The 23,937-nt window shown below is 46.2% G+C and overlaps 1 protein-coding gene across 1 annotated transcript in view; it reads left to right on the forward strand.

Moving 5' to 3' along the window:
• Nucleotides 1–20,018, forward strand: part of LOC127575509 (uncharacterized) — a 35,816-nt gene extending 15,798 nt beyond the window's left edge. Inside the window, exons 7-11 of the mRNA XM_052025442.1 lie at nucleotides 6,467–6,622; nucleotides 7,828–7,921; nucleotides 15,472–15,609; nucleotides 17,130–17,281; nucleotides 19,889–20,018. Of these exons, the coding sequence (XP_051881402.1) occupies nucleotides 6,467–6,622; nucleotides 7,828–7,921; nucleotides 15,472–15,609; nucleotides 17,130–17,281; nucleotides 19,889–20,018 (670 nt within the window). The remainder of the gene's footprint in view (nucleotides 1–6,466; nucleotides 6,623–7,827; nucleotides 7,922–15,471; nucleotides 15,610–17,129; nucleotides 17,282–19,888) is intronic.
• Nucleotides 20,019–23,937: the final 3,919 nt, after the last annotated feature.

Here is a 23,937-nt window from a genome sequence, read left to right on the forward strand (position 1 = left end):
TTCTGGACCGCAGGACCCCGGTACGAACTTGCCCAGGACTGTCAGGGGAGCGCCGTAGACCAACTCCGCCGAGGAGGTGCCCAGGTCCTCCTTGGGGGCTGTGCGGATGCCCAGTAAACCACAGGAAAGCTCATTTGTCCAGTTGGGGACCTTGAGGCGCGCCATCAAGGCCGACTTGAGATGCCGGTGGAACTGCTCGACCAAACCGCTGGACTGGGGATGGTACGCTGTGGTGTGATGCAGCTGGGTGCCCAGGAGCTGCGCCAGTGCTGTCCACAAACCAGATGGGAATTGTGCTCCCCTGTCGGAGGTGATGTCCGTAGGGATGCCGAACCTGGCGACCCAGTTCGCAATGAGCGTCTTGGTGCAGGACTCAGTGGATGTGTCTGCCAGCAGTACGGCTTCCGGCCATCTGGTGAACCTGTCCACCATGGTAAAGATATACCTGGCGCCCCAGGATACTGGCAGGGGGCCGATGATGTCCACATGGATGTGTTGGAACCTCCTGTGCTTAGGCTGGAACTGCTGGAGGGGAGCCTTCACGTGCCGCTGGACTTTGGCAGTCTGGCAGTGTACGCTGGTCCTGGCCCAGTGTCTGACCTGTTTGCGCAAACCGTGCCAGATGAATCTGTCTGCTACGAGCTTGATGGACGCCCGGATGGGCCAGGTCGTGTAGCGCGTTGAACACCTGGCGCCTCCATGCTGCTGGTACCACGGGCCGGGGGTCTGCCGGTAGACACATCGCACAGGAGTCAAATCGCTGCCGGGCCGATGGGGACGTCCTCCAACTGGAGTCCCGAAACGGCGGTGCGGTAAGCCAGGATCTCGGTGTCCAATCGTTGTGCTTCCGCCAGTGTTGCATAGTCGATGCCTGAGGACGATATGCCCGCTGAGTGGAGGCAAGGGCGAGGCAGTGGGTCGGCGACAACGTTTTTCCCCGCGATGTGGCGGATGTCCGCGGTGAACTCTGAAATAAAGGACAGGTGCCTCTGCTGCCGAGCTGACCATGGATCCGATATCTTGGCTCAGTGCGAAGGTGAGGGGTTTGTGGTCCGTATACACGGTGAACTCCCTTCCCTCGAGGAAGTACCGGAAATGCCGGACAGCCAGGTAGAGCGCTAGCAACTCTCTGTCGAAAGCACTGTACTTCACCTCTGGTGGCCGTAGGTGCCGGCTGAAGAAAGCGAGTGGTCGCCACTGGCCCTCGACGAGCTGCTCCAGGGCTCCGCCGACAGCCGTGTCAGAAGCGTTGATGGTGAGTGCCGTGGGTACATCGACTCTCGGGTGTACTAGGAGGGTCGCCTTTGCCAGTGCTTCCTTGGCTTGCTTGAATGCCTCCGTGGACTTCGCGTCCCATGCCACTCTTTGGCCTTGCCGGCCATCAGGCTGAACAAGGGTCTCATGATGCGTGCCACCGCCGGCACAAACCGATGATAAAAGTTGACCATCCCTACGAACTCCTGCAGGCCCTTGACCGTGCGGGGCTTGGGGAACTGGCGGATGGCCTGGACCTTGTCCAGTAGGGGGACTGCGCCATGTCGGTTAACCCTGTGGCCCAAGAAGTCAATCTCCGTCAGCCCGAACTGGCACTTCGCCGGGTTGATTGCCAGTCTGTGGTCGCTCAGGCATTGGCAGAGCTGGGGCAAATGTGCCACGTGTTCTTGGCGTGAACTGCTGGCCACCAGGATATCATCCAAGTAAATGAAAACGAAATACAGGTCACGTCCCACCGAGTCCATGAGCCTTTGGAAAGTTTGGGCTGCATTCTTGAGACCGAAAGGCGTCCTCAGGAATTCGAACAAGCTGAACGGGGTGATGAGGAGTGCTTTGGGCACGTCGTCGGGGTGCACTGGGATCTGATGGTATCCTCGGACCAGGTCGACCTTCGAGAAGATGGTCGCTCCGTGCAGGTTCGCCGTGAAATCCTGGATGTGGGGCACGGGGTACCTGTCGGCGGTTGTGGCGTCGTTGAGCCTCCTGTAGTCTCCGCAGGGCCTCCACCCACTGGCGGACTTGGGCACCATGTGCAGCGGGGATGCCCACAGGCTGTCTGAGCAGCGGATGATTCCCATCTCCTCCATCTTACGGAACTCCTCCTTGGCGAGGTGGAGCTTGTCGGGTGGGAGCCTGCGAGCTCGGGCGTGTAGCGGCGGTCCTTGCGTAGGAATGTGGTGCTGCACGCCGTGCTTGGGCTCTGCCGTGGAGAACTGTGGGGTGACTATGGAGGGGAATTCTGCCAACACCCTGGTGACTCGTTAGCCAAGAGGGTCATGGAATCCAGGTGGAGGGCCGGTAGCTTGGCTTCTCCGAGTTGGAAAGTCTGGAATGTCTCAGTGTGGACCAAACACCGGCCTTTCAGGTCGACCAGGAGGCAGTTGGCCCATAGGAAATCTGCCCCTAGTAATGGCTGCGACACCGCTGCCAATGTGAAAGTTCAAGTGAAACAGCTGGACCTGAAACGCAGTGGGATGGTTCGCGGGCCATATGTTTGAATGCTGGTGCCGTTTGCGGCGGTGAGCTCGGGGCCTGGGACTGCGTTACGAGTGTCCACGTTCGAGGGGGGAAGTACGCTGACTTCGGCCCTGGTGTCTACCAGGAAGTGCCGCCCAGAGCATCGGTCCCAGAGGTAGAGGAGGCTGTCTCGGTAGCCAGCCGTTGTAGCCATTAGCGACGGCTGACCCCGGCGTTTCCCAGGAAGGCACATGGCGGACGGCAGCGGCGTGCGCCTAAATCCCATCTTCAGTGAAAGAAACACCATTGATCTGAAGCTTCGTCCTTCTCCCCCATGGGTCTCGACAGTTTCGATTGCGGGGCCTGGGCTTTGGGCTGTGTGGTCGTGGCCAGGCCGATGGAGGCTGCTCCATGTTGCTTGCTCTGCCAATAGACATCTGCTTTGGCCGCGACCCCCCCCTTGGGTCGCTGAAATCCTCACTCGCGAGGAGGAGGTGAATGTCCTCTGGCAGTTGCTCGAGGAACAACTGCTCAAACAAAAGGCATGGTTTATGGCCATCCATGAGTGCCAGCATATCATTCATGAGCCCGGATGGCGTGCGGTCACCCAGACCGTCCATGTGTAGGAGCCGCGCGGCTCGCTCGTGGCAGGAGAGTCCGAAAGTATGGATCAGGAGCACCTTAATCCTAAGGTACCTGTCCTCCGTTGGTTGCTGGCGTAGGAAGTCGATGATCTGGCCTGCCGTTGTCCTGGTCGAGCACACTGACCACGTAGTAGTACCTTGTGGCGTTGGATGTAATGTCTCTGATGGCGAACTGGGCCTCAGCCTGCTCGAACCAAATGTGGGGCTGAGTGGCCCAGAAAGTCGGGAGCTTCAGAGCAACCGTGCTGTGTGAGTTGCTCGAACTCATGGCTGGGCGCCGAGTTGTTGGTTCCAGATGCTGCCTGGAATGTCGGGGTCACCAATATGTAGCCGATCGCGGCGCGCTACAGAAAAACAACGCGGAGGCAGAGAGAGCTGATCTCCAGAAACTTTACCTCAACCACACCAAAACATGCCAAAAAAAACTCTACCCACAAGCCCCTACCACCGCGCAGGCCCCGACCACGTCAGAACGTTCCCGGAAGGTTCTCCCCCGGGAGGTAGTTCAAGACGCACTTCCATGCATGCGCCCACGGCGCCCGATGGCGGTTCGAGTTCCGCGTGTGTGGGCCACCACATTATATTAGTTAGCCTGGTTAAAAAAAACCTTAGTAAACAAAAATGCCAAAAACTAATGATAAAAGTGCTTTTCCTTCCAACATACTATCTTTGATTATCAATTATCAACAGAACAGGTGCTCTCTTGCTTGTTCTTTCCCTTGTTTTGAGATTACTTAACACAACAAACTGATGCTCTTGTTGCCACAGTCAGGGTGATTTCTGATTTCTTTGTGACTGTGAGGATTTATATTTAAATCTGCTGCAATCAAGTTCAGCATCTGAGACCTGCAGAGAGAGCCATGTTACACGTCACTCTTCAGTGAAGACTACTGTCACACAAGGCTGTATCATTACCCCAATGTCTTTCTCAGTCCTCCTCACCACAATGTTGGCCCTTGCTTCTAGCAAACATTCTGCAGGAGTGGAGCTGAGCTTCAGAACTAATCCTACAGCTACTACACCAGCAACAAGGTCACCTGTACTCCAGAACTCATGCTGCAGGGCACAAACGATGCTTGCGGTTCCCCATGTTTGAAGGCACTGAAGCAATAGGCTTTACACTCAATTTCTACAAGGTGAAGGTCTTCTATAAACCTGCCTCTGCTGCATCACATTGCCTCCCAACGATAAGGGTTCACAGTGAGATCCTGGAAAATGTGGACCACTTTGCATCTTTCAAGAACTATGTCTTGGCAAAGGCAGACATGGATGATGAAATGGAAATGAGTATTTGAATATCATGACCTCAGGCTTGACTCAAGACTCATGGTGTACCAGGCAGCAGTGATCCCTGCCCACCCCATTGTTTCTGAGATGTGGACTACCTGCACCAGGCATCTTGAGACATGAGAAAAATACTCCAATATTGTTTCAGAAAAATCCTCCAAATTCACGGGAAGGATGAGTGAACCAAGGTCATTGTCCTCTCCTGGGCCAACATCCCCAGCACTGAAACCCTGACTGTACTCAAGTTGGCAATATTGGGTAGGCCATACTGCCTCCCCGGCCAGCAGTAGTCTCCAAAAATCTGTCACAGAAAGGGATTACGGGACAGATAGATTCAAGATTGTGCTGAGAGCCTCCTTGAAGAAATGCAACATCTCTACTGATTCCTCAGAATCTCCAGTCCATGACTACTCAAAGTGGGGAAGGAGCATTTAGGATGGTATTGAGACTCTTGGTTCCATGCATCAGGAGCATACACAACCCCTGTGTAAGTGGCAGGAGCTCATCACCTCACAAGGTATGCATCCACCTGCCCTATCTGTGGAAGGTCTGCAGTTTCCACATTGGACTCATTAGCCCTGAGAACCCAGAAAACTGGAGTGGAAGTAAGTCGTCCTCGATCCTGAGGGACTGCCTTGGAAGGAGCATTGTTTATTTTAATAATATTAAGCTCAAAACTCCTATTAGCAATGCCAATAAAATGTTTTGGCTCATGAGAATTAGACTATTCTTTCATTACTATTTTTCATGTAAAGATGAATTTTTGTTGTGTTTCAGAGTAGTCTGAGTCGCATCCCTTTAAGTTTATTACAGATTGGAGAGAGGCCATTTAGGCCATCAAGTCCAATTTGGCTCCAAGCAGGAGCAATCAAGTTGGTTCTATTTCCCTGCCCTCTCCCTGAGGTCCTGAAAATTTCTTCATGTACTTATCCAACTTCTCACTGAATGCCACCACAAAACCATCCTGCAGTGTGTGCCAGACCCTCAACAGGCACTGTATCAAAAAGAAGCCGCCTTGTTGCTTTTGGGCCTTCGACAAATGACTTTTCTTCCTTGCTCCTTGGTTCTTGACCTTTCCAGACTAGCTAGGCTGAGATGTCTTGTGGACCCGCACTACTGAGCCTTGAACATAAATAGTAGGTGAAATTCTGAGTACAAATGGTGCACTTGGGACTGTATCTCAGCTCAGAGATCTGGATTCCCCAGCCAGCGGCAATGTGTTCCCGGCATCTACTCTATCGCATCCCTTACAAACCTTTAATGGGATCATCTCTCATTCTTCAATACTTTAGTCAATATATTGTTTCAGTGTACTCCTGAAAAAATGTGAACCTTTGCTGCAGTGCCCATAAGGAAAATGTACTCATCTTTGGGTAAGGAGGCCAAATCATTATGCAGTGTAGGTTCACAATGGCCCTATTTGATTTCAATAAAACTAAGTAACCTTCTTTATTCCCTCTGTATTAAAGGCCAACAGATCCCTTGTTTTCCTAATTGCTTGTTGTACCTGTTCGTTAGCTTTGTGATCTGTATATGAGGACATCCAGGTTTTGCTGAGTACTAACATTTCCCAGTTTCTCACTCTTTTCAGTTGTTCCTTCCGATGTGAATTACCTCACGTTTCTGTACATTATATTCTATCTGTCACATTCTTTGGACTTACTAGGGCTGAATAGAGATGCAGAAAGATTATCTGCATCCTTGGTTCACTTTCCCACATTGCTCCGTAGCATCAGCAAACTTAAATAACTCAAACTTTTTTTCTTTGATACCCGTTGTTCCTTGTGGTTACAGTTTCCTATTCCAAAAACAACTCATTGATTTCTTCTCTCTGACCAATAAACAATCCTCAATCCCTATCGATGTTTACCCATAAGTCTAATTAACCCTAATTCTAATTCCTCTCTTGACACACATTATTGAACACTTCTTAAAAATTGACTACGTCCATTAGTTTCCCCTCATTGTTATTATGGCTGCAGTTATATATCTTGTTAGAAATGAATAAATTGTGCTGCAAACCCCTCTTAAATTGACTATTTGCAGACGATCCACTTCTATTAACACTGCTGTGCGTTTTGCAGATTATACAAGCCTGTGGCTGTGCAGATGGGCTTTGATGAGTTTCATTTGTATCTGCGGCCAGTGCAGTTTGAATTTGCATCCCACAAGGAGAAAGCTGATTGGCCCCCTCCAGTCTTCATCACTAGTCTACTGGAAGATGACAGTAGCATTGACAGGTAGTGTCAAAATCATGCTCAGAGTCAAGAGAACACTGTTGGTTTCTGTATTTATTGTAAAGCTATTTGGCTTTTTTTAAAATCCTAAAGAAAAGCAATTGAAAACTTCAGATGCAGGAAATCTGAAATAAAACAGAAAATGCTGGATATACTCAGCTGGTCAGGCACCATCTATGGAGGAAAAAAATGGGCCTAGAACTGCAGTTGTTAGAATACTTTTTAATGCACGACATGGTTAATGACTAAAGATGGCTTAGCTAGCTGTCAGATTTTTCTGCTATTTTGTGTGTGGAACTTGTTCTGCCCACTAGAAATAATCAAATTCAGTGGAAAGTATCATAGTCAGTGGGAAAGGCCAAGGTCTTTGCAGAAGGTGGAGGTCAATGAGAAAATGCCAAGGTCAATGAGAAAATCATCAAAACCAATGAAAATTGAAGTTCCCCAGCCCTCCACCCCATACACCCCATGTACTTCATATAATCTGCTAATGCAGATAGTGCTGCCACTGCACCAATCCAGTGACCTGGGTGGAGTCTGAACTTGATTGTTCTCTGTGTGATGTTGGCATATGACTGCATGAATTTCCATAAGGTTCTCAGTTTTCCTCCAACAAGCCAGAGACGTGTTTATCGGTTAATTGGCTACTGTAAGATACCCCTAGGGTTGGTGTGTGGCTGGGGGCATGTGAAACAGAATAGTTTACTGGGAAATAAGAGGGGGAATTGGACTGATGGGATTGCTTTGATAGTCCACTCAGACTTGATGGGCTGAACAACCTTCTGAGTCCTAGGAAAGCAATGTAATATGAAAGTTTGGGTTGCTCACCATTTTATTTAGTAATGTATTCTGGAGGCACCTATTTGTTTCCTCCTCTTAGCTTCCAATGTATTTTTCATCAGCCTCCATTGTTTCTCCTTCCACATCTACAAGCATAACTAAAATTTTTTTTTCCCAGGGAGAAAATTTAGAGAGGACATAATTAAAATGTTGAAGAACTTCTAGAGTTAGGATTGAAATGGTTTATTTAATTTAATATATGGACATTATTCCCTCCACAACACTAAAATATTTAAACAAAATGAATTAACAGCTAATGAAGGGTCTCGACCTGAAACGTCGATTGTCCATTTCCTTCCTTAGCTGAGTTCTTCCAGCTTTTTGTGTGTTGCTCTGAATTAATAGCTAAGTTGTTTTTCTGTCCACAGATATGCACCCTCAAGTCTACCATTAGCGATTCAGGAAGTTGATGAAAATCATATAGGAAAGTTCAGTTTTCGCACAAAGGAAGCAGTTCTTCAGGTGAGTATCTTGTTTAATGGGGAATATCAACTAAGTAAAGAATCAGCCTCTATCTTTGTTTGCCCAGCAGACTGGTAAACATGCAAGGTGCAGGGTCTGTAGAATCAGAGCATGGAGTGAGGCCATTCAGCATGTGTCCGGGAACAGCTTGAATGATCATTAAAACAATTTTTAAATATGATGAATGTTGCTGCCTCTAATATCCTTTCAGGCAGTGAAGTGTTGATTTTCCACTGCATACTGGATAATAAAGAAAAGTCATTTTCCTCAATTTCCCTCCACTCCCTCAATCAAATTAATCAAGAAGTGCTTCGAGAGGCTGGTCATGGCACGTATTAACTCTAGCCTCCCAGACAACCTCACTGCAATTCACCTACTGCTGAAGCAGATCTATGGCAGATGTCATCTCCCTGGCCCTACACTCATCTCTGGAGCATCTGGACAGTAAAGACACCTACGTTAGACTATTGTTTATTGACTACAGCTCCGGCTTCAGTACTATAATTCCAAGTAAATTCATCTCCAAACTCCGAGACCTGTGACTCAACACCTCCCTTTGCAACTGGATCCTTGACTTCCTGACCAACAGACTGCAATCAATAAGGAGAGGCAGCAACACCTCCTCCACAATTATTCTCAACACTGGTGCCCCACAAAGCTGCATCCTCAGCCCCCTACTCTACTCCCTATACACTTACTACTGTGTGGCCAGATTCTACTCTAACTCCATCTACAAGTTTGCAGATTATACCATTGCAGTGGGCCGTATCTCAGATAACGATGAGTCTAAGTACAAGAAGGAGATAGAGAACCTAGTGGCATGGTGTCGTGAGAACAACCTTTCCCTCAATGTCAGCAAAACAAAAGAGCTAGTCATTGACTTCAGGAAGGGGGGTGGTGCACATGCTCCTGTTTACATCAATGGTGCTGAGGTTGAGCAGGTTGAGAGCTTCAAGTTCCTAGGAGTGAACATCACCAATAGCCTGTCCTGGTCCAAACGCGTAGACGCCACGGCCAAGAAAGCTCACCAGCGCCTCTACTTCCTCAGGAGGCTAAGGAAATTTGGTATGTCCCCTTTTGACCTTCACCAATTTTTATTGATGCACCATAGAAAGCATCCTATCTGGATGCATCACCACTTGGTATGGCAACTATGCTGCTCATAACTGCAAGAAACTGCAGAGAATTGTGGACAAAGCTCAGCACATCATGGAAACCAGCCTCCCCTCCATGGACTCTGTCTATACTTCTCACTGCCTTGGTGAAGCAGCCAGCATAATCAAAGACCCCACCCACCCCAGACATTCTCTCTTTTCCCCCCTCCCATCAGGCAGAAGATATAAAAGCCTCAAAGCTCATACCACCAGGCTCAAGGACAGCTTCTATCCCGCTGTCATAAGACTAGTGAACGGTTACTAGTATGATAAGATGGACTCATGACCTCACAATCTACCTCATTGTGACCATAGAACCATAGAACAATACAGCACAATACAGGCCCTTCGGCCCACCATGTTGTGCCGACCTTCAAACCACTCCTAAGACTATCTAACCCCTTCCTCCCACATATCCCTCTATCTTAAATTCCTCCATATGCTTATCTAACAATCTCTTGAACTTGACCAACGTATCAGCCTCCACCACCACCCCAGGCAGCACATTCCATGCACCTACCACTCTCTGGGTAAAAAACCTCCCTCTGACATCTCCCTTGAACTTCCCACCCATTACCTTAAAGCCATGCCCTCTTGTATTGAACATTGGTGCCCTGGGAGAGAGGCGCTGGCTGTCCACTCAATCTATTCCTCTTAATATTTTATATACCTCTATCATGTCTCCTCTCATCCTCCTTCTCTCCAATGAGTAAAGCCCTAGCTCCTTTAGTCTCTCCTCATAATCCATACTTTCTAATCCAGGCAGCATTCTGGTAAATCTTTTATGCACCCTTTTCAATGCCTCCACATCCTTCCTATAATGAGGCGACCAGAACTGGACACAGTACTCCAAGTGTGGTCTAACCAGAGTTTTGTAAAAGCTGCATCATTACTTCGCAGCTCTTAAACTGGATCCCTCAACTTATGAAAGCTAACATCCCATAAGCTTTCTTAACTACCCTATCCACCTGTGAGGCAACTTTCAGTGATCTGTGGATATGAACCCCCAGATCCCTCTGCTCCTCCACACTACCCAGAATCCTGCCATTAACCTTGTACTCCACCTTGGAAATTGTCCTTCCAAAGTATACCACCTCACACTTCTCCGGATTGAACTCCATCTGCCACTTGTCAGCCCAGCTCTGCATCCTGTCAATATCCCTCTGTAAGCTTTGACAGCCCTCCACACTATCCACAACACCACAGATCTTTGTGTCGTGTGCAAACTTGCTAACCCACCCTTCCACTCCCTCATCTAAGTCATTAATAAATATCATGAAAAGTAGAGGTCCCAGAACCGATCCCTGTGGAACACCACTAGTCACAGCCCTCCAATCCGAATGCACTCCCTCCACCACAACCCTCTACTTTCTACAGGCAAGCCAATTCTGAATCCACACAGCCAAGACTCCCTGGATCCCTTGGCCTCTGACCTTCTAAAGAAGCCTACCATGCAGAACCTTGTCAAACGCCTTACTAAAATCCATGTAGACCACATCTACTGCACTACCCTCATCAATCTTCTTGGTCACCTCCTCAAAGAACTCTATCAGGCTTGTGAGGCAAGATCTTCCCTTCACAAAGCCATGCTGGCTGTCCCTAATTAGTCCATGATTCTCTAAATGCTCATAGATCCTATCTCTTAGAATCCTTTCCAACAGCTTACCCACCACAGACGTAAGGCTCACTGGTCTGTAATTCCCTGGACTATCCCTACTACCTTTTTTGAATAAGGGGGCAACATTTGCCACCCTCCAATCCTCCGGTACCATTCCCGTGGACAACGAGGACTCAAAGACCCTAGCCAACGGTTCAGCATTCTCCTCCCTCGCCTCGCAAAGCAGCCTGGGGAATATTCCGTCAGGCCCCGGGGACTTATCCATCCTAATATTTTCTAACAACTCCAACACATCCTCTCTCTTGATATCTACATACTCTAGAACATTACCCTTACCAACACTGTCCTCAGCGTCATCAAGACCCCTCTCCTTGGTGACTACTGAAGAGAAGTATTCATTGAGAACCTCACCAGCTGCCAGGCACATCCTCCCACCTTTGTCTCTAATCGGTCCTGCCTTTACTTTCGTCATCCTTCTGCTCTTCACGTACGAGAAAAAAGCCTTGGGATCCTCCTTAACCCTACTCGCCAAGGCCTTTTCATGTCCCCTTCTTTCTCTCCTCAGCCCCTTCTTAAGTTCCTTCCTTGCTACTCGATATTCCTCACGAGCCCTATCTGATCCTTGCTGCTTACACCTTATGTATGCTCTCCTCTTCTTCCTAACTAGATGTTCCACCTCTCTTGTCACCCATGGTTCCTTCACCCTGCCATTCTTTCTCTGCCTCACTGGGACAAATTTATCCCTAACATCCTGCAAGAGATCCCTGAACATCGACCTCATCTCCGTAGTACATTTCCCTTCAAAAATGTCATCCAATTTACACTCTCAAGTTCTCGCCTTATAGCCTCATAATTCGCCCTTCCCCAATTAAATATCTTCCTGTCCCCTTTGCTCCTATCCTTGTACATGACAATGCTAAAGGTTATGGAGCAGTGGTCACTGTCCCCCAAATGCTCACCCACTGAGAGATCTGTCACCTGACCCGATTCATTACCTAAAACCTAGATCTAATATGGCATTCCCTCTATTTGGCCTGTCAACATACTGTGACAGGAATCTGTCCTGGACACACTTAACAAACTCTGCCCCGTCTAAACCTTTGGCACTAAGCAGGTGCCAATCAATATTTGGGAAGTTGAAGTCTCCCATGATAACAACCCCTGTTATTTTTGCATCTTTCCAAAAACTGCCTCCCAATCTGCTCCTCAGTATCCCTGCTGCTACCGGGGGGCCTATAGAATACTCCCAGTAGAGTAACTGCTCCTTTCTTGTTCCTAACTTCCACCCATATTGACTCTAGAGAGGATCCTTCTACATTATCCACCCTTTCTGCAGCTGTAATAGTATCCCTGACCAGTAACACCACCCCTCCTCCTCTTTTCCCTCCCCCCCCCATCCCTTTTAAAACACTGAAAACCAGGAATATTCAATATCCATTCCTGCCCTGGTGACAGCCAAGTCTCTGTAATAGCCACAATATCGTAGTCCCATGTACTTATCCAAGCTCTCAGTTCATCACCCTTATTCCTGATACTTCTTGCATTTAAGTAAACGCACTTTAGCCCATCCACCTTTCTACTTTTATAGCCTGTACTCTGCTTCTCCTTCCTCAAAGCCTCTCTACCTGTTAGATCTGACTTTTCCCCATCCCCTTCTTCCTCTGACCTACCCCTCTGGTTCCCATCCCCTTCGCAAACTAGTTTAAACCCTCCCGAACCACCCTAGCAAACCTGCCTGCACAAGGATATTGGCCCCCCTCTGGTTCAGGTGTAACCCATCCGTTCTGTACAGGTCCCACCTTCCCCAGAAGAGATCCCAATGATCCAAAAATCTAAAACCTTCCCTCCTGCACCAACTTCTCAGCCACGCATTTATTTGCCATCCCCTCCTATTCCTACCTTTACTATCGCATGGCACTGGCAGCAATACCGAGATTGCTACCCTTAAGGTCCTGTTCTTCAGCCTTCTGCCTAGCTCCCTAAACTCACTTTTAAGGACCTCCTCCCTCTTCCTACCTATGTCGTTGGTACCAACATGAACCATGACTTCTGACTGTTCTCCCTCCCGCTCAAGAATCCTGTGGACCAGATCAGAGACATCCCGGACCCTGGCACCTGGGAGGCAACATACCATCTGGGATTCATGCTCACTGCCACAGAACCTCCTATCTGTTTCCCTGACTATCGAGTCCCCTATCACGACTGCCTTCCTCTTCTTCTCCCTTCCCTTCTGAGCAGCAGGAACGGTCCCAGTGCCAGAGACCTGGCTACTGCTGCTTGATCCCTGCAGGTCATCCCCCTCAACAGCTTCCAAAGCAGAAAACCTGTTATTGAGGGGAACAGCCTCTGGGGTCCTCTGCTCTATCTGCCTGTTTGTTTTCTTTTTCCTTTTCTCTTCCCTGACAGTCACCCTTCTATCTACTTCCTGTACCCCAGAAGTACCTGCTCTAAGGGGGGGTGACTGTCTCCCGATGTACAGTATCTACATAACTCTGTCCCTCCTTGATGCTTCGCAGTGTTTGAAGCTGCAACTCCAGCTCATCAATTCTGAGCCAAAGTTCCTCCAGCCTCAAGCATTTACTGCAGACGTGGTCACCGTGAACCACAGCAGGGTCCACTAGCTCCCACGTCAAGCAGCTGCAGCACACCACTGTGTCCTCCATCTGAACTAATTCTTTCCCTACCTAGTTTTCTCCTACTTAAAAATTTATAACAGGTAAACCTTACCTTTACCTACCAGTTACTTGCCCGCCTCGCCCCCTTATGCCGAAGCCCCTTGAGCCAAAGCCCAAAACACTCTGCTCCCTCTCACTCCGCTGCCCACTCCGACGCTGCCCACTAGTTATGGCGGTCTTCTTTTTAAACTGTTCGCGCACTACCGACCGATGTCACGGACCTGCACAGTTACTCTCCGCTATCCCCGAACCGTTAGGAAAAAAAAACTTATCTGTTCGGAACTCCTTGGCTGCTTCCGCTCGCTTACCTCTCGCTCCCGATCGAAAACACCAGAGTTCCCTTCTCTTTTTAAGCTGTTCATGCGCTACCGACTGATGTCACGCCCCTGCGTCACGACCTTGCACCTTGTGACCTAGTACCTTATTGTCTACCTGCACTGCACTTTCTCTGTAACTGTAACACTTTATTCTGCATTCTGTTATTGTTTTACCTTGTACTGCTTCAATGCACTGTTGTAATGAATTGATCTGTATGAACCGTATGCAAGACAAGTTTTTCACTGTATCTCAGTACAAGTGACAATAATAAACCAATTTACCAATTTTACCATCTTTGCCCCCTGGTTTTTAACTGTTGTCCTAATGGGAATAACATTAAAAGCTGAGGTCTGTCAATCATTTGAATATTTTTGGAAAGGGCTTAATAACATAGGGAGGGGGCAGATAACATACAGCTATGACTTTATCTTATGAAATTGGATTTGGTCAAATGTATTCATGCTTGTTTATTTTTAACTTAACTTGCATGAGGCAATGAAGTTGTAAAACAAAACACCACACCTTACAGGTGGAATAAATCTTAGATTTATTGTTCTTCTGACTTAAAGCTTTAAGGGGAAAAACTAAATGCTCTTTAAACCCCCCAAAATTGCACTCACAGACAGCATTAGAACTTGAACTGAAGTGTAGACATTCTTCTATTTGAAGTGGTCTATTCCACAGTGTTAGGTACAAAAATCAAATAAGAATGTTGATCTGACTAAGATCTTCAAAATAATTAGGGGCAGGGATCGTAGTCATGGAGAGTTTTCTGCAGTCTAAGTAAAATATATGGCAGTTATGACTTCTTGAGAATATTCTTCTGTTTATTCTTTAAGCCAAAGTTATATAATAACAGCATGGCTGCGGTTTAAAGGGAAATTTCCAGCCTCAGCTCTGTCTGATTATTTTTCAACATTACAAAGGGGAATTAGGAATAGGGCTCCACCATGGAAAGAAGAACAGCTTCATTTTAATGCTTTCACCCTGTGTCAGTGCAGGAAGTAGAGGGAAGTGATTACTGAAACCAGCACTAAATACAACATGACTTTATCTGGCACCTCAGTGTACTAATCCCATCAACCCCCAAGGTGCTTCACAGGACTGTTTTCAAATACAGTACAACATTGGCTTCCAACAATAAATGTCCATAGCAAGACCCTGGAAAACGTGGACCACTTCCTACATCTTGGTGGCCACCTCTCAACAAAGGTAGCCAATAATGATGGAATTCACTATTGCCGCCTTGTACATTTCGCTGCCTGATTAAAAGACTGAAGATCAGGACAGACCTGGCACGAGGTTCATGGTCTAAGGGGTAGCAGTAATCCCCATCCTTCTGTATGTTTGTGTGATGTGGACTATCTGCAGCAGGCATCTCAAAGCACAGGACGATCCCACCAACATTCTCTTCACAAAATCCTCCAAATTCACTGGAAAGGTAAGCAAGCCATCATCACTGTCTCCTCCCAGCCAACATTCCCAGCAGTGGGGCCCTAATTACACTCAGTCAACTCATTGGGCAGGCCACATTGCTCACTTGTCTGACATCAGACTCCCTAAACAGGCACAATATTCTGAACACTCACTGCAAGGCGCTGGGAATATCACGCATGTGGAATTATGACAGAGGCAACGAGTTGAGGAGAGCAAGGGAGTGGACAGGAAAAGCGTCCATTGTTTTCTCCAGATCACCATTTTAAAACATTCAAACTGCTTTCTCCATTAATTTTCAGACTTTTCCTAATTATAAGTCTTGCAAATTTCCCTTTCTGTTTCCTGTAGCTGATGGCTCGGCGTGGAGTGGAGAACTTGCAGGTGGCTTTGGCTTGTCAAACTGTGCAGAAGAATTCACTGATCGCTGTGATGCAGCAGGCTCTGCTGTGCTCTGTGGAGAAAGCTGCCCAGTCCGTGGATCCTAAGGTAGGGGAGACCCTTGTGGCTCCACCCTTCCCTGAATTGTGAGAGCCACATGCCGAAAACAGTAGTGCTCTTTGTGACCTGTACAGAACTCTTGTATCAGGCACACAACCAACAAGCTTATGCAGACACTTGTTTCTGATGTATGGTCATTGAGGATTTTGTGCCTTTCTATCTGTGGTTCCCCAACTGCATATTTAAGGGAAACTCCATAACAAATCTCCCCTTTTGTCGGTCTGGTTGGTGTTGCCTAGTTCCTATTATATCCCAGTCAAGAAGCGTGATGGGTGAAGATACTGAACTCATCAGGCACTGAACTAATTTTTAGATATCTCTATTAGTCACATGTACATTGAAACACACAGTGGAATACACCTTTTGCGTAGAGTGTTCTGGGGGTAGCCTGTAAATGTCGCCACGCTTCCGGCGCCAACATAGCATGCCCACAACTTCTAACCAGTAGGTCTTTGGAATGTGGGAGGAAACCGGAGCAGCTGGAGGAAACCCACGCAGACATGGGGGGAACATACAAACTCCTTACAGACAGTGGCCGGAATAGAACCCGGGTCGCTGGCGCTGTAATAGCGTTATGCTAACTGCTACACTACTGTACCTGCCCTGGCATACGTGCAAAATATGCTCATTACTGTTCCATTGTATAGTCCACGCTCCTTAATTAGAATGTAATGGCATCCAGACAACACTGAACAGATTGAGTAGAACCTAGAAAATAGACCATAGAACAGTACAGCACAGGAACAGGCCCTTTAGCCCACAATGTCTGCGCTGACCGTGATACCAATTTAAACTGCACATCTGTCTGCATGTGGTCCATGTCCCTCCATTTCCTGCTTGTTCATGTGTCTGCCTAAATGCGTCTTAAACATTGCTGTCTTACCTGCTTCCACCACCTCGCCTGGCAACGCATTCCAATCACCTACAACTCTCTGTATATATTAAAGAAAATCTTACCTCGTAAATATCCTTTAAACTTTCTCCCTCTCACCTTAAAGCTGTGTGGGGGAATTTGTTAAGGTATTGGTTTATTATTGTCACTTGTACCAAGGTAACCAGTACCTTAACAACTTGTCTTGTAAAAACTTGTCTTGCATACCGATCATACAGGTCAATTCATTACACAGTGCAGTTACATTGAGTTAGTACAGAATGCATTGAGGTAGTACAGGTTAAAACAATACAGTACAGAGTAAAGTGTCACAGCTACAGAGAAAAGGGGTTTCCCTTAAACGTTCAGGTGTGGGATCACACAAAGGCATGAAACACAGTGACTACATATCAGAAACAAGTGTTTTAAACTATATGGCCTCTTGGTTGTCACTGGGAAGGCAGGTGTGGAACCCAGATGGTCATCTGGAGTGAAATTCTTCCAGGATATAAACTATCAAGACAGGTCTTTACTCATTGGTGGAGGTCAGTGCAGGCTCCTTGGGGAAATGCATTTATCCTTTTGAACTACACTTATTTGACATGGATGCTGATCTTTGCTTGATCATATTTTTTAGGACGGAATGTTAGGTTACAAGAGTCAGGACAACCTCGCCAGTACAAGCCGTGCCAGCATTGCCAGAGATTCAGAGAGCCAGCAGCTCGCCTTCTCACTAAGAGCTGTCCACTCCCTCGGAAGTCGAAAGGAACGGTTTGCTGCCAGAAAAAGGTGTGATCACATTACAATGCATAACAAAGAAAGAAATGTGAAGTGTGGCTGATGGGTGAGTGAAATGCCAGCTCCTGATCATCTACAGTCAGTACAGATCCAGTTGGCACTTGCCTCCTCTGGTAAGGAATCGAGAGGTCAGCCTGCTAACCTTGACTTCTCTTCTCTGGTCAAACTAACGTGGTACTTTGGGCAGGAGTACTGCTTGCACCAAAAACATTTGGAGGAAGGAAGGGGTAATGGATACTACAGAGCTTCAACCCCTGCACTGTGGAGGGGGATCAACCACTGGTTGAAATGATGAGGCGAGGTCCAGATTATTTAAATGTAATTTTTCATAATGAATTTTAACATTTTAGTGGATTACAGTAAACCACTAGTTTTACTTCATCGCTGTTGTATGTGGTAAGAATGGGAAATGGGATCTCCAATAGCATTCACTTTAAACACAGCTGCCCACAATTATGCAGACAAGTTGAATAGCTGGTCATTTTCAGTTAAGTCCTGTCGGTAGCTAACAGGACAATTCCTTACTAATGTATCCACTGAAGTGGAGTAACGTATGAATGAAAGGTTCTTTCTCCTGATTCTGAGTAAAGGTACTGACTGCTTGCTTAGTAGCAAGCCTCCTTGTACATTAATAGAGATTATTTTGTAGATTAGTCAAGATCCTTGCTAAGTATTTCCACTCCAGCCCTTGAGCACCTAGTTAGGACTTCCATTTCAGTGTACTATAGAAAGAATCCTTTACGGTCAAAGCACTATGTTTCTGAAGAGGCATTAAATGAATTCCCCAATTGAACAGATGTTTTAAGAGATCCTGTGGCACTGTTGGACAGCAACTATTTCAGCAACCTGGCTGATGTTACTCCCTCACTACTACCAACAAAAGCACATTTTCTGGCCTCATATCCCACTTGCTTTAAGGGGTTTGCAGTTTACAAATTGCCTCCAACAATTTTCTCTGGAACATCAGTGCTGCACATCAAAAGAACCTGAATTCACAAGATGTGAATGCTTAGTATGTACTGAGAAAGTGTAGAAATGTTGTTGTTCAGTGGTAGAGATTTTGATAGATCCTCATGGTAGGAAGCCTTTCTGCAATGTTGGTTTTGCCCCTTTTTGGAAAACTTTGTTTTAATATTATGAAATACCAATTTGTAAACTTTGGTTTAGTAATTCATTAATAACCTTTTTATTATGTTTGTTTAAAATAAACAATGATGTAGGTGTCCTATAACATTTTGGCAGGTTGTTATTACGAGTAATCCAACTTGAGGAAAGTCTAGGTAAAATAACATACATTAAAACTGATAATTCCAGTTTACATATAAACAGCTTATAAATTATTTTTAATCAGAGGAAGGGTGCTTGTGTTTGTGTGCAATGCACGCACACTGCATTTTGCACAAGCTTTGGATGTGTTGATGTTCCCTGCATTTGATCAGTAACATTGCCTAGATACAGCCTGCCCTTAATTTCACACACCTCTACCTGCCCCAGACCCTCATTCCAACTGATCCAAAGAATGGCAGAGAAATTGGAGTATGGCAGACAGAAGGATGCATTTGTTAAATGCAAAGGAATAGGGATAGAGACAAACAAAATAACACCTTTCCTTCCAATCTGTGGCATCTGCTGAAAGTCCTGTGAGATAGACCACTATGCCATGTTTTAATGATAACTTCCCAGGAGGTAGGGCTAGGAACACAACTTCTGCCCTCATTCACATATGTATGATCAAGCAGAATTTAGAGGTAATACTGGACGGCTAAATACAGGTCACCCCAATGGCTTCCCAACTTATCTTTGCATCTCTAACTATCTCTAGAGTAAGCCCAAAGATTGGAAAAACCTGCAATAAGGTTATTCATCTGTAATAATAACTCAGCTTTTCTCTGACCACAGACACTGCCTGATCTGCTGGGCTTTTTCAGCATTCTTCTTTTGGGTTGCAGGTCTCAGCAGCAGCTCCGGCCTGCATTTCACAGCTTCTACAATTTTATCCCTTTTATATGTTTGCTGTCCTCATTGATCTATCAAACAGATTCTGTAAACAATGGAATCTCCTGGTCTACCTTGGCCTCACCTTATCAAAGATATTCCCTTTGTCCCATCCATGCCTCACCCACCCTCTACATCAAAACTAACTTGTTATCTCAGTCCAGTCCAGGTGAAGGGTCTCATCCTGAAACATTGACTGTCCATTTCCCTCCACGGATGCTGCCTGACCTGTTGAGTCCCTCCAGCAGCTAGTTTTTTGCCCCATATTCCAGCATCTGCAGTCTCTTGTGTCTCTAACTTGTGAATTTCCCAGTGCTGATGAAGGGTTTTCACTCCAAAATGTTAGCTCTTTCTTTCCACAGATGAGGCTGACCTACTAAGTGTTTCGAGTGTTCTCTGTTTTTATGTCGATCCACCATTCTCTTTGAGGTCCAGGTAGAATTTCTGGATTCTCTTTTTTTTAAACACATTTACACAATTTTACTTTCTCATTATAATTTTTGCATTTCCTTCCTCTTAATGCTGAACTGACCAGGGTCTTATTGTTATGCTTCGCATGTGGCAGTTCTCTCAGGGTTCACTCTTGGTGCGTTGACTTTACAGGCCTCCAGAGGCATTTGTTTCAATCCAGCTGGAGAAGCTCACCCCCCGGGACTTGATGCTGAATCAGTTCCTTCAGAAGAAGAGCGCTGCGGGGTCGATCATGAAAAACGCTGTGAGTATTGACCTTTAACGTGGAGGATGCAGGCCTAACGAGAGCAAGAACGCAGTAGCATTGTGGCTGGACTGGTAATCTAGTAAAATGGAACAATGATCTATGAATCTCACTATACTTCCTGGGGAATTTAAATTGAGCTAATTAAATAAAAATGTATTTTTTAATAAAAGCTGCTGTGAGTTATGATGACCGTAAACCATCGCACCATTGTAAAAATCCATCTGGTTCACTATTGCCTTTAGCGTAGGAAGCTTGCTGTCCTTGGCCTATGTGGCCCAAATACATGGCTTCAATGACTGCCCCCAAAAATGGTCTGCAAGGACTTTTAGGGATAGAACTGAACATTGACCTTGCTAACCACACTTGTATAAATGGGAGAGACAGCTGCAGGTCCCATTTAATCTTATGCTAATGAACTGCACATACTGTCCTGAATTAATGTGATATAGTATATAGGAGGCAACAGATGGCAAGCTTATGTTTAAGTATTTGAAAGGTTGTTTAAGGATTTCATTTGCCGCGGTGGTAAGGCTACATAAGGCAAGGATACAAGAGACTAAACATTAAGGGTTCTGCACCATTCGCTGCTTTGTGCAATCTATGAGTCATGTATTCAAATGAGAATCCCCTTTGCCAAATTAGTGATATAGACGGTAAGCACAGATTCTTACCAGTCACAGCCTGCCAGCCTAAGAAATGTTTATTCCCACTCATTGCTTTCTGTCCAATAACTATTTCTCAGTCCATGTCACTATATTATCCTCAATTTCATGTGCTCTAAACTTGTTGACCTGCTATACATCAGTAGGGCAATTAACCTCCAAGGCAAGTATCCTAGTTAAGGGGGTACATTGCGAGCAAGCCAACACTGGAGTTCTACGTGCACTGTGTGATCGCTGTGTTTGAAGCAGTGTACAGAAATCCATTCTTTCCATAGATGAGGGCATTGTCACAAAGGCTTGCAACCGTGAGATGCTGTCTAACAAACTCCCTGCCATCTTCACTATGTTGGGACATAATGCATTCTTTGCCAGTGCTTCATTTCTGTTCTTTTGCAGCTTAGACTACAGGACTTGCAGCTAACCAGAACTTGGCCAGTTGCAGACTCTCCATTAATGTCCCTGTCACCACCATCTGTTCCTACACACTTGTGAATCACTGGGCAAAAACACAACTGTTTTTCTTGGTGGTCCCACCAAAATATTTAGTGTTTGAACCTCTTCATGGTCTGGAGGAGATCCGTGATGCTGTGTCCTCACAGTGAGCCAGGGTGCACTGAATGATTTGCCTTGCACTACCTTCTGTGGGAAGGCCTCGTGGGAAATTAAAGGCATTCGTTTAGACCAGTCATAGAGTTATACAGCATGGAAATGGATCATTCGGCTCACCACAGTGACACCAACCAGTGGACATCCAAGTATGAATCCCATCTTCCAGCACTTGGCCTGTCATCAAGGTTAGAATGTTTGAATATGATACTTGCACATATTCAGATTTTACAGTGAGCAAAAAATATGTGAGTGTTTAACGCCAAATGGGTGGTTGATATTTAATTCTGTTACCAATTAGCTGTAAAGGACTGTCTTCCAGTTTCCAACCAGCATTGTGACATGCTGGTTAGATCCAGACTTTACCTCTACAAGGCCACCTCAGTCCTCTTCCTCTCCCTGGCGTTCTATTCCGTCTGTTCCTGCAAATAGAGAATGAAGAGCCCTATGAGTTAGAGTGCTGGTATAGGTGAATGGATGGATCGAGAGCATTTATTGAGGGTGACTGAGGAAAAGGCATAAAGTTGAGGGTGAGTGTTATTGGTGGATTGTCACATGGGGATGCAGTAAAGGACATGGAGAGAGAGGGATGGGTGTACTGGAAGGTAAGATGGTGTGAGGAGTGATGTGCTGAGGTAGATTTGAGAAGGTAGAGTGAAGAGATTGGAATGATGTGCAAATCAGGATGAAGATGAATGTGCCAAAGCACCTTCTCTCCTACTCTGTTTAGGTTATTAAATCCTTGACTGTGGCATCATTGTCTTGAAATTCGTTCATGTAGTACTTTCTTTTCAGCACAATGCAATTGACAATGCACTTTTCCTGGTGTGTAACGGAATAATTCCCTCTTCCAGACCCCTCCACTTCATTCTGGAAATTCAGCTGAGTGGTGCTGGTGATGTCTGCATTGGATGATGATATTCCCCATACAACATTCCTTTTGGAACAATACCAGAGAAATTAGCCATTGCACCAGGAGCCCCATCACTGAGCATTTCCATGCACAATGCTTGTATGGGATTCCTTTACCAAGTGCATTGAAACACCCTCCTCAACCTTGCCCCAAAAGTACCAACTTCCTTTCTCAGCCACCAGTTACACCCCCACTGTGGATCAACAAAGACCCTGATTTCTTCCAGTCCTCTTGTTCCACCCAATCCCTTGACTGTTCATTTCTTAATCTCTCTGCATATTATGAGCCCAGAAGCAGTGGGCAGTGCTTCTCCTGCCCCCTTGTCCGATACTTCCCGGAGCAATCAGTGAAGATCTGCAGCCCGTGCAAATCAGCAGTGTCTGTCTGTGTGTTGACCGGGTATTTCCAGTCAGCATCTCATAAATGCAATGCTTTAGTCAAGCAGCTTCTCATCTTGTGAAAGAAAGTCCCTGGTGCTTTATTCAGCTGAGTCATCAATTCCTACTAAATGGAACCATTTAAACAAAGAACAAGCTATTATTTGTACAATTGGTCAGGGCAAAGAGGTTGCAGTGTACAATTGGATATGGCGTTCAAAACTCCAATGAATCCCCTACAGTTTCATGAAATCTATCAGTAGCTATTAAAATGGCCTCGTGTGCTACCCCGGCATAACCTATTGCTATCAATGACATAACATACTGATACCAATAAAGAAAAGTTTCTACATGAAGAGGTAGAGACCGCCTGCAAGAGCACCACAATACTTAGAAAACGTATATAAAGCTGATGCCATGAGTCTTGGTAAGCCATTATCTCTCTTAGACTGATTGTTTCTCCAGGTCTACATGTCTGATTATCATGTGACTGAAGGCTTTTGGTAGTGACCTCCCAGCAACATCCCTTTGCTCATATTGCACCATGCTTTCCTTTGTTAAAGAGATGTAGGAATCCTTTGCCATTGTGCAATCCCTTTTAGAGAAGTGATTCTTCAAGGTCAGTAGAACTTCTTGAGACAGATAATGCAAGTTCACAGAACTTGTGAGTTAAGGTGGGAGCTGACTAATTGCAGAGATTTCTTGGTTTTCCTGACACTGACGATGGCCCTGGAAGAAACTAAAACATCTACCAACAGTGTAGCATGTGGCTTGGGAATTGTGTCCTGGATGATCTTGTCGTAACACTGCCCCCCAGCACAGCCAACAAGCTTCCTCTGAAGTCCCTGTGAGGTCTTCGAATTGTGAGCTAGTCCTTGGTTCTTGGAATCAATAGAGTCACAGAGAAATGCAGCATGAAAGCAGGCCCTTCAGCCCACTGAGTCCGTACTGACCATTGACCACCCATTTACACTAATGTTACATTAATCCCATTTTGTTCTTATTCTCCCGACATTCTCTTCATCTCCCCCTAGATTCTATCACTTACCTGCACACTAGGGGCAATTTACAGATGTTGTAACCTACCAGTCTGCACATCCTTGGAGCAAAAAAAAACAAACTGCTGGGGAAACTCAGTGGCTTAAGCAGCATCTGTGGAGGCAAAGGAATAGTTGACGTTTCAGGTTGAGACCCTGCATCAGGACTGTGAATGTAGAGGGAAGATAGCTAATATAAAGATGTGAGGCAGAGGCTGGTAGGTGGTGTGGAACCAGATGGGTTCTTGTCCTAACCAGCTTCTGTCTCAACACTAACATTAACTCCACCTCCCCCACCCTGCGCCCCTCCCCCCCCAATCCTGAACCTGGGTTTCTGAA

The sequence above is a fragment of the Pristis pectinata genome, chromosome 10 (assembly GCF_009764475.1).
Source record: "Pristis pectinata isolate sPriPec2 chromosome 10, sPriPec2.1.pri, whole genome shotgun sequence".
In the NCBI taxonomy this organism is placed as follows: Eukaryota; Metazoa; Chordata; class Chondrichthyes; order Rhinopristiformes; family Pristidae; genus Pristis; species Pristis pectinata.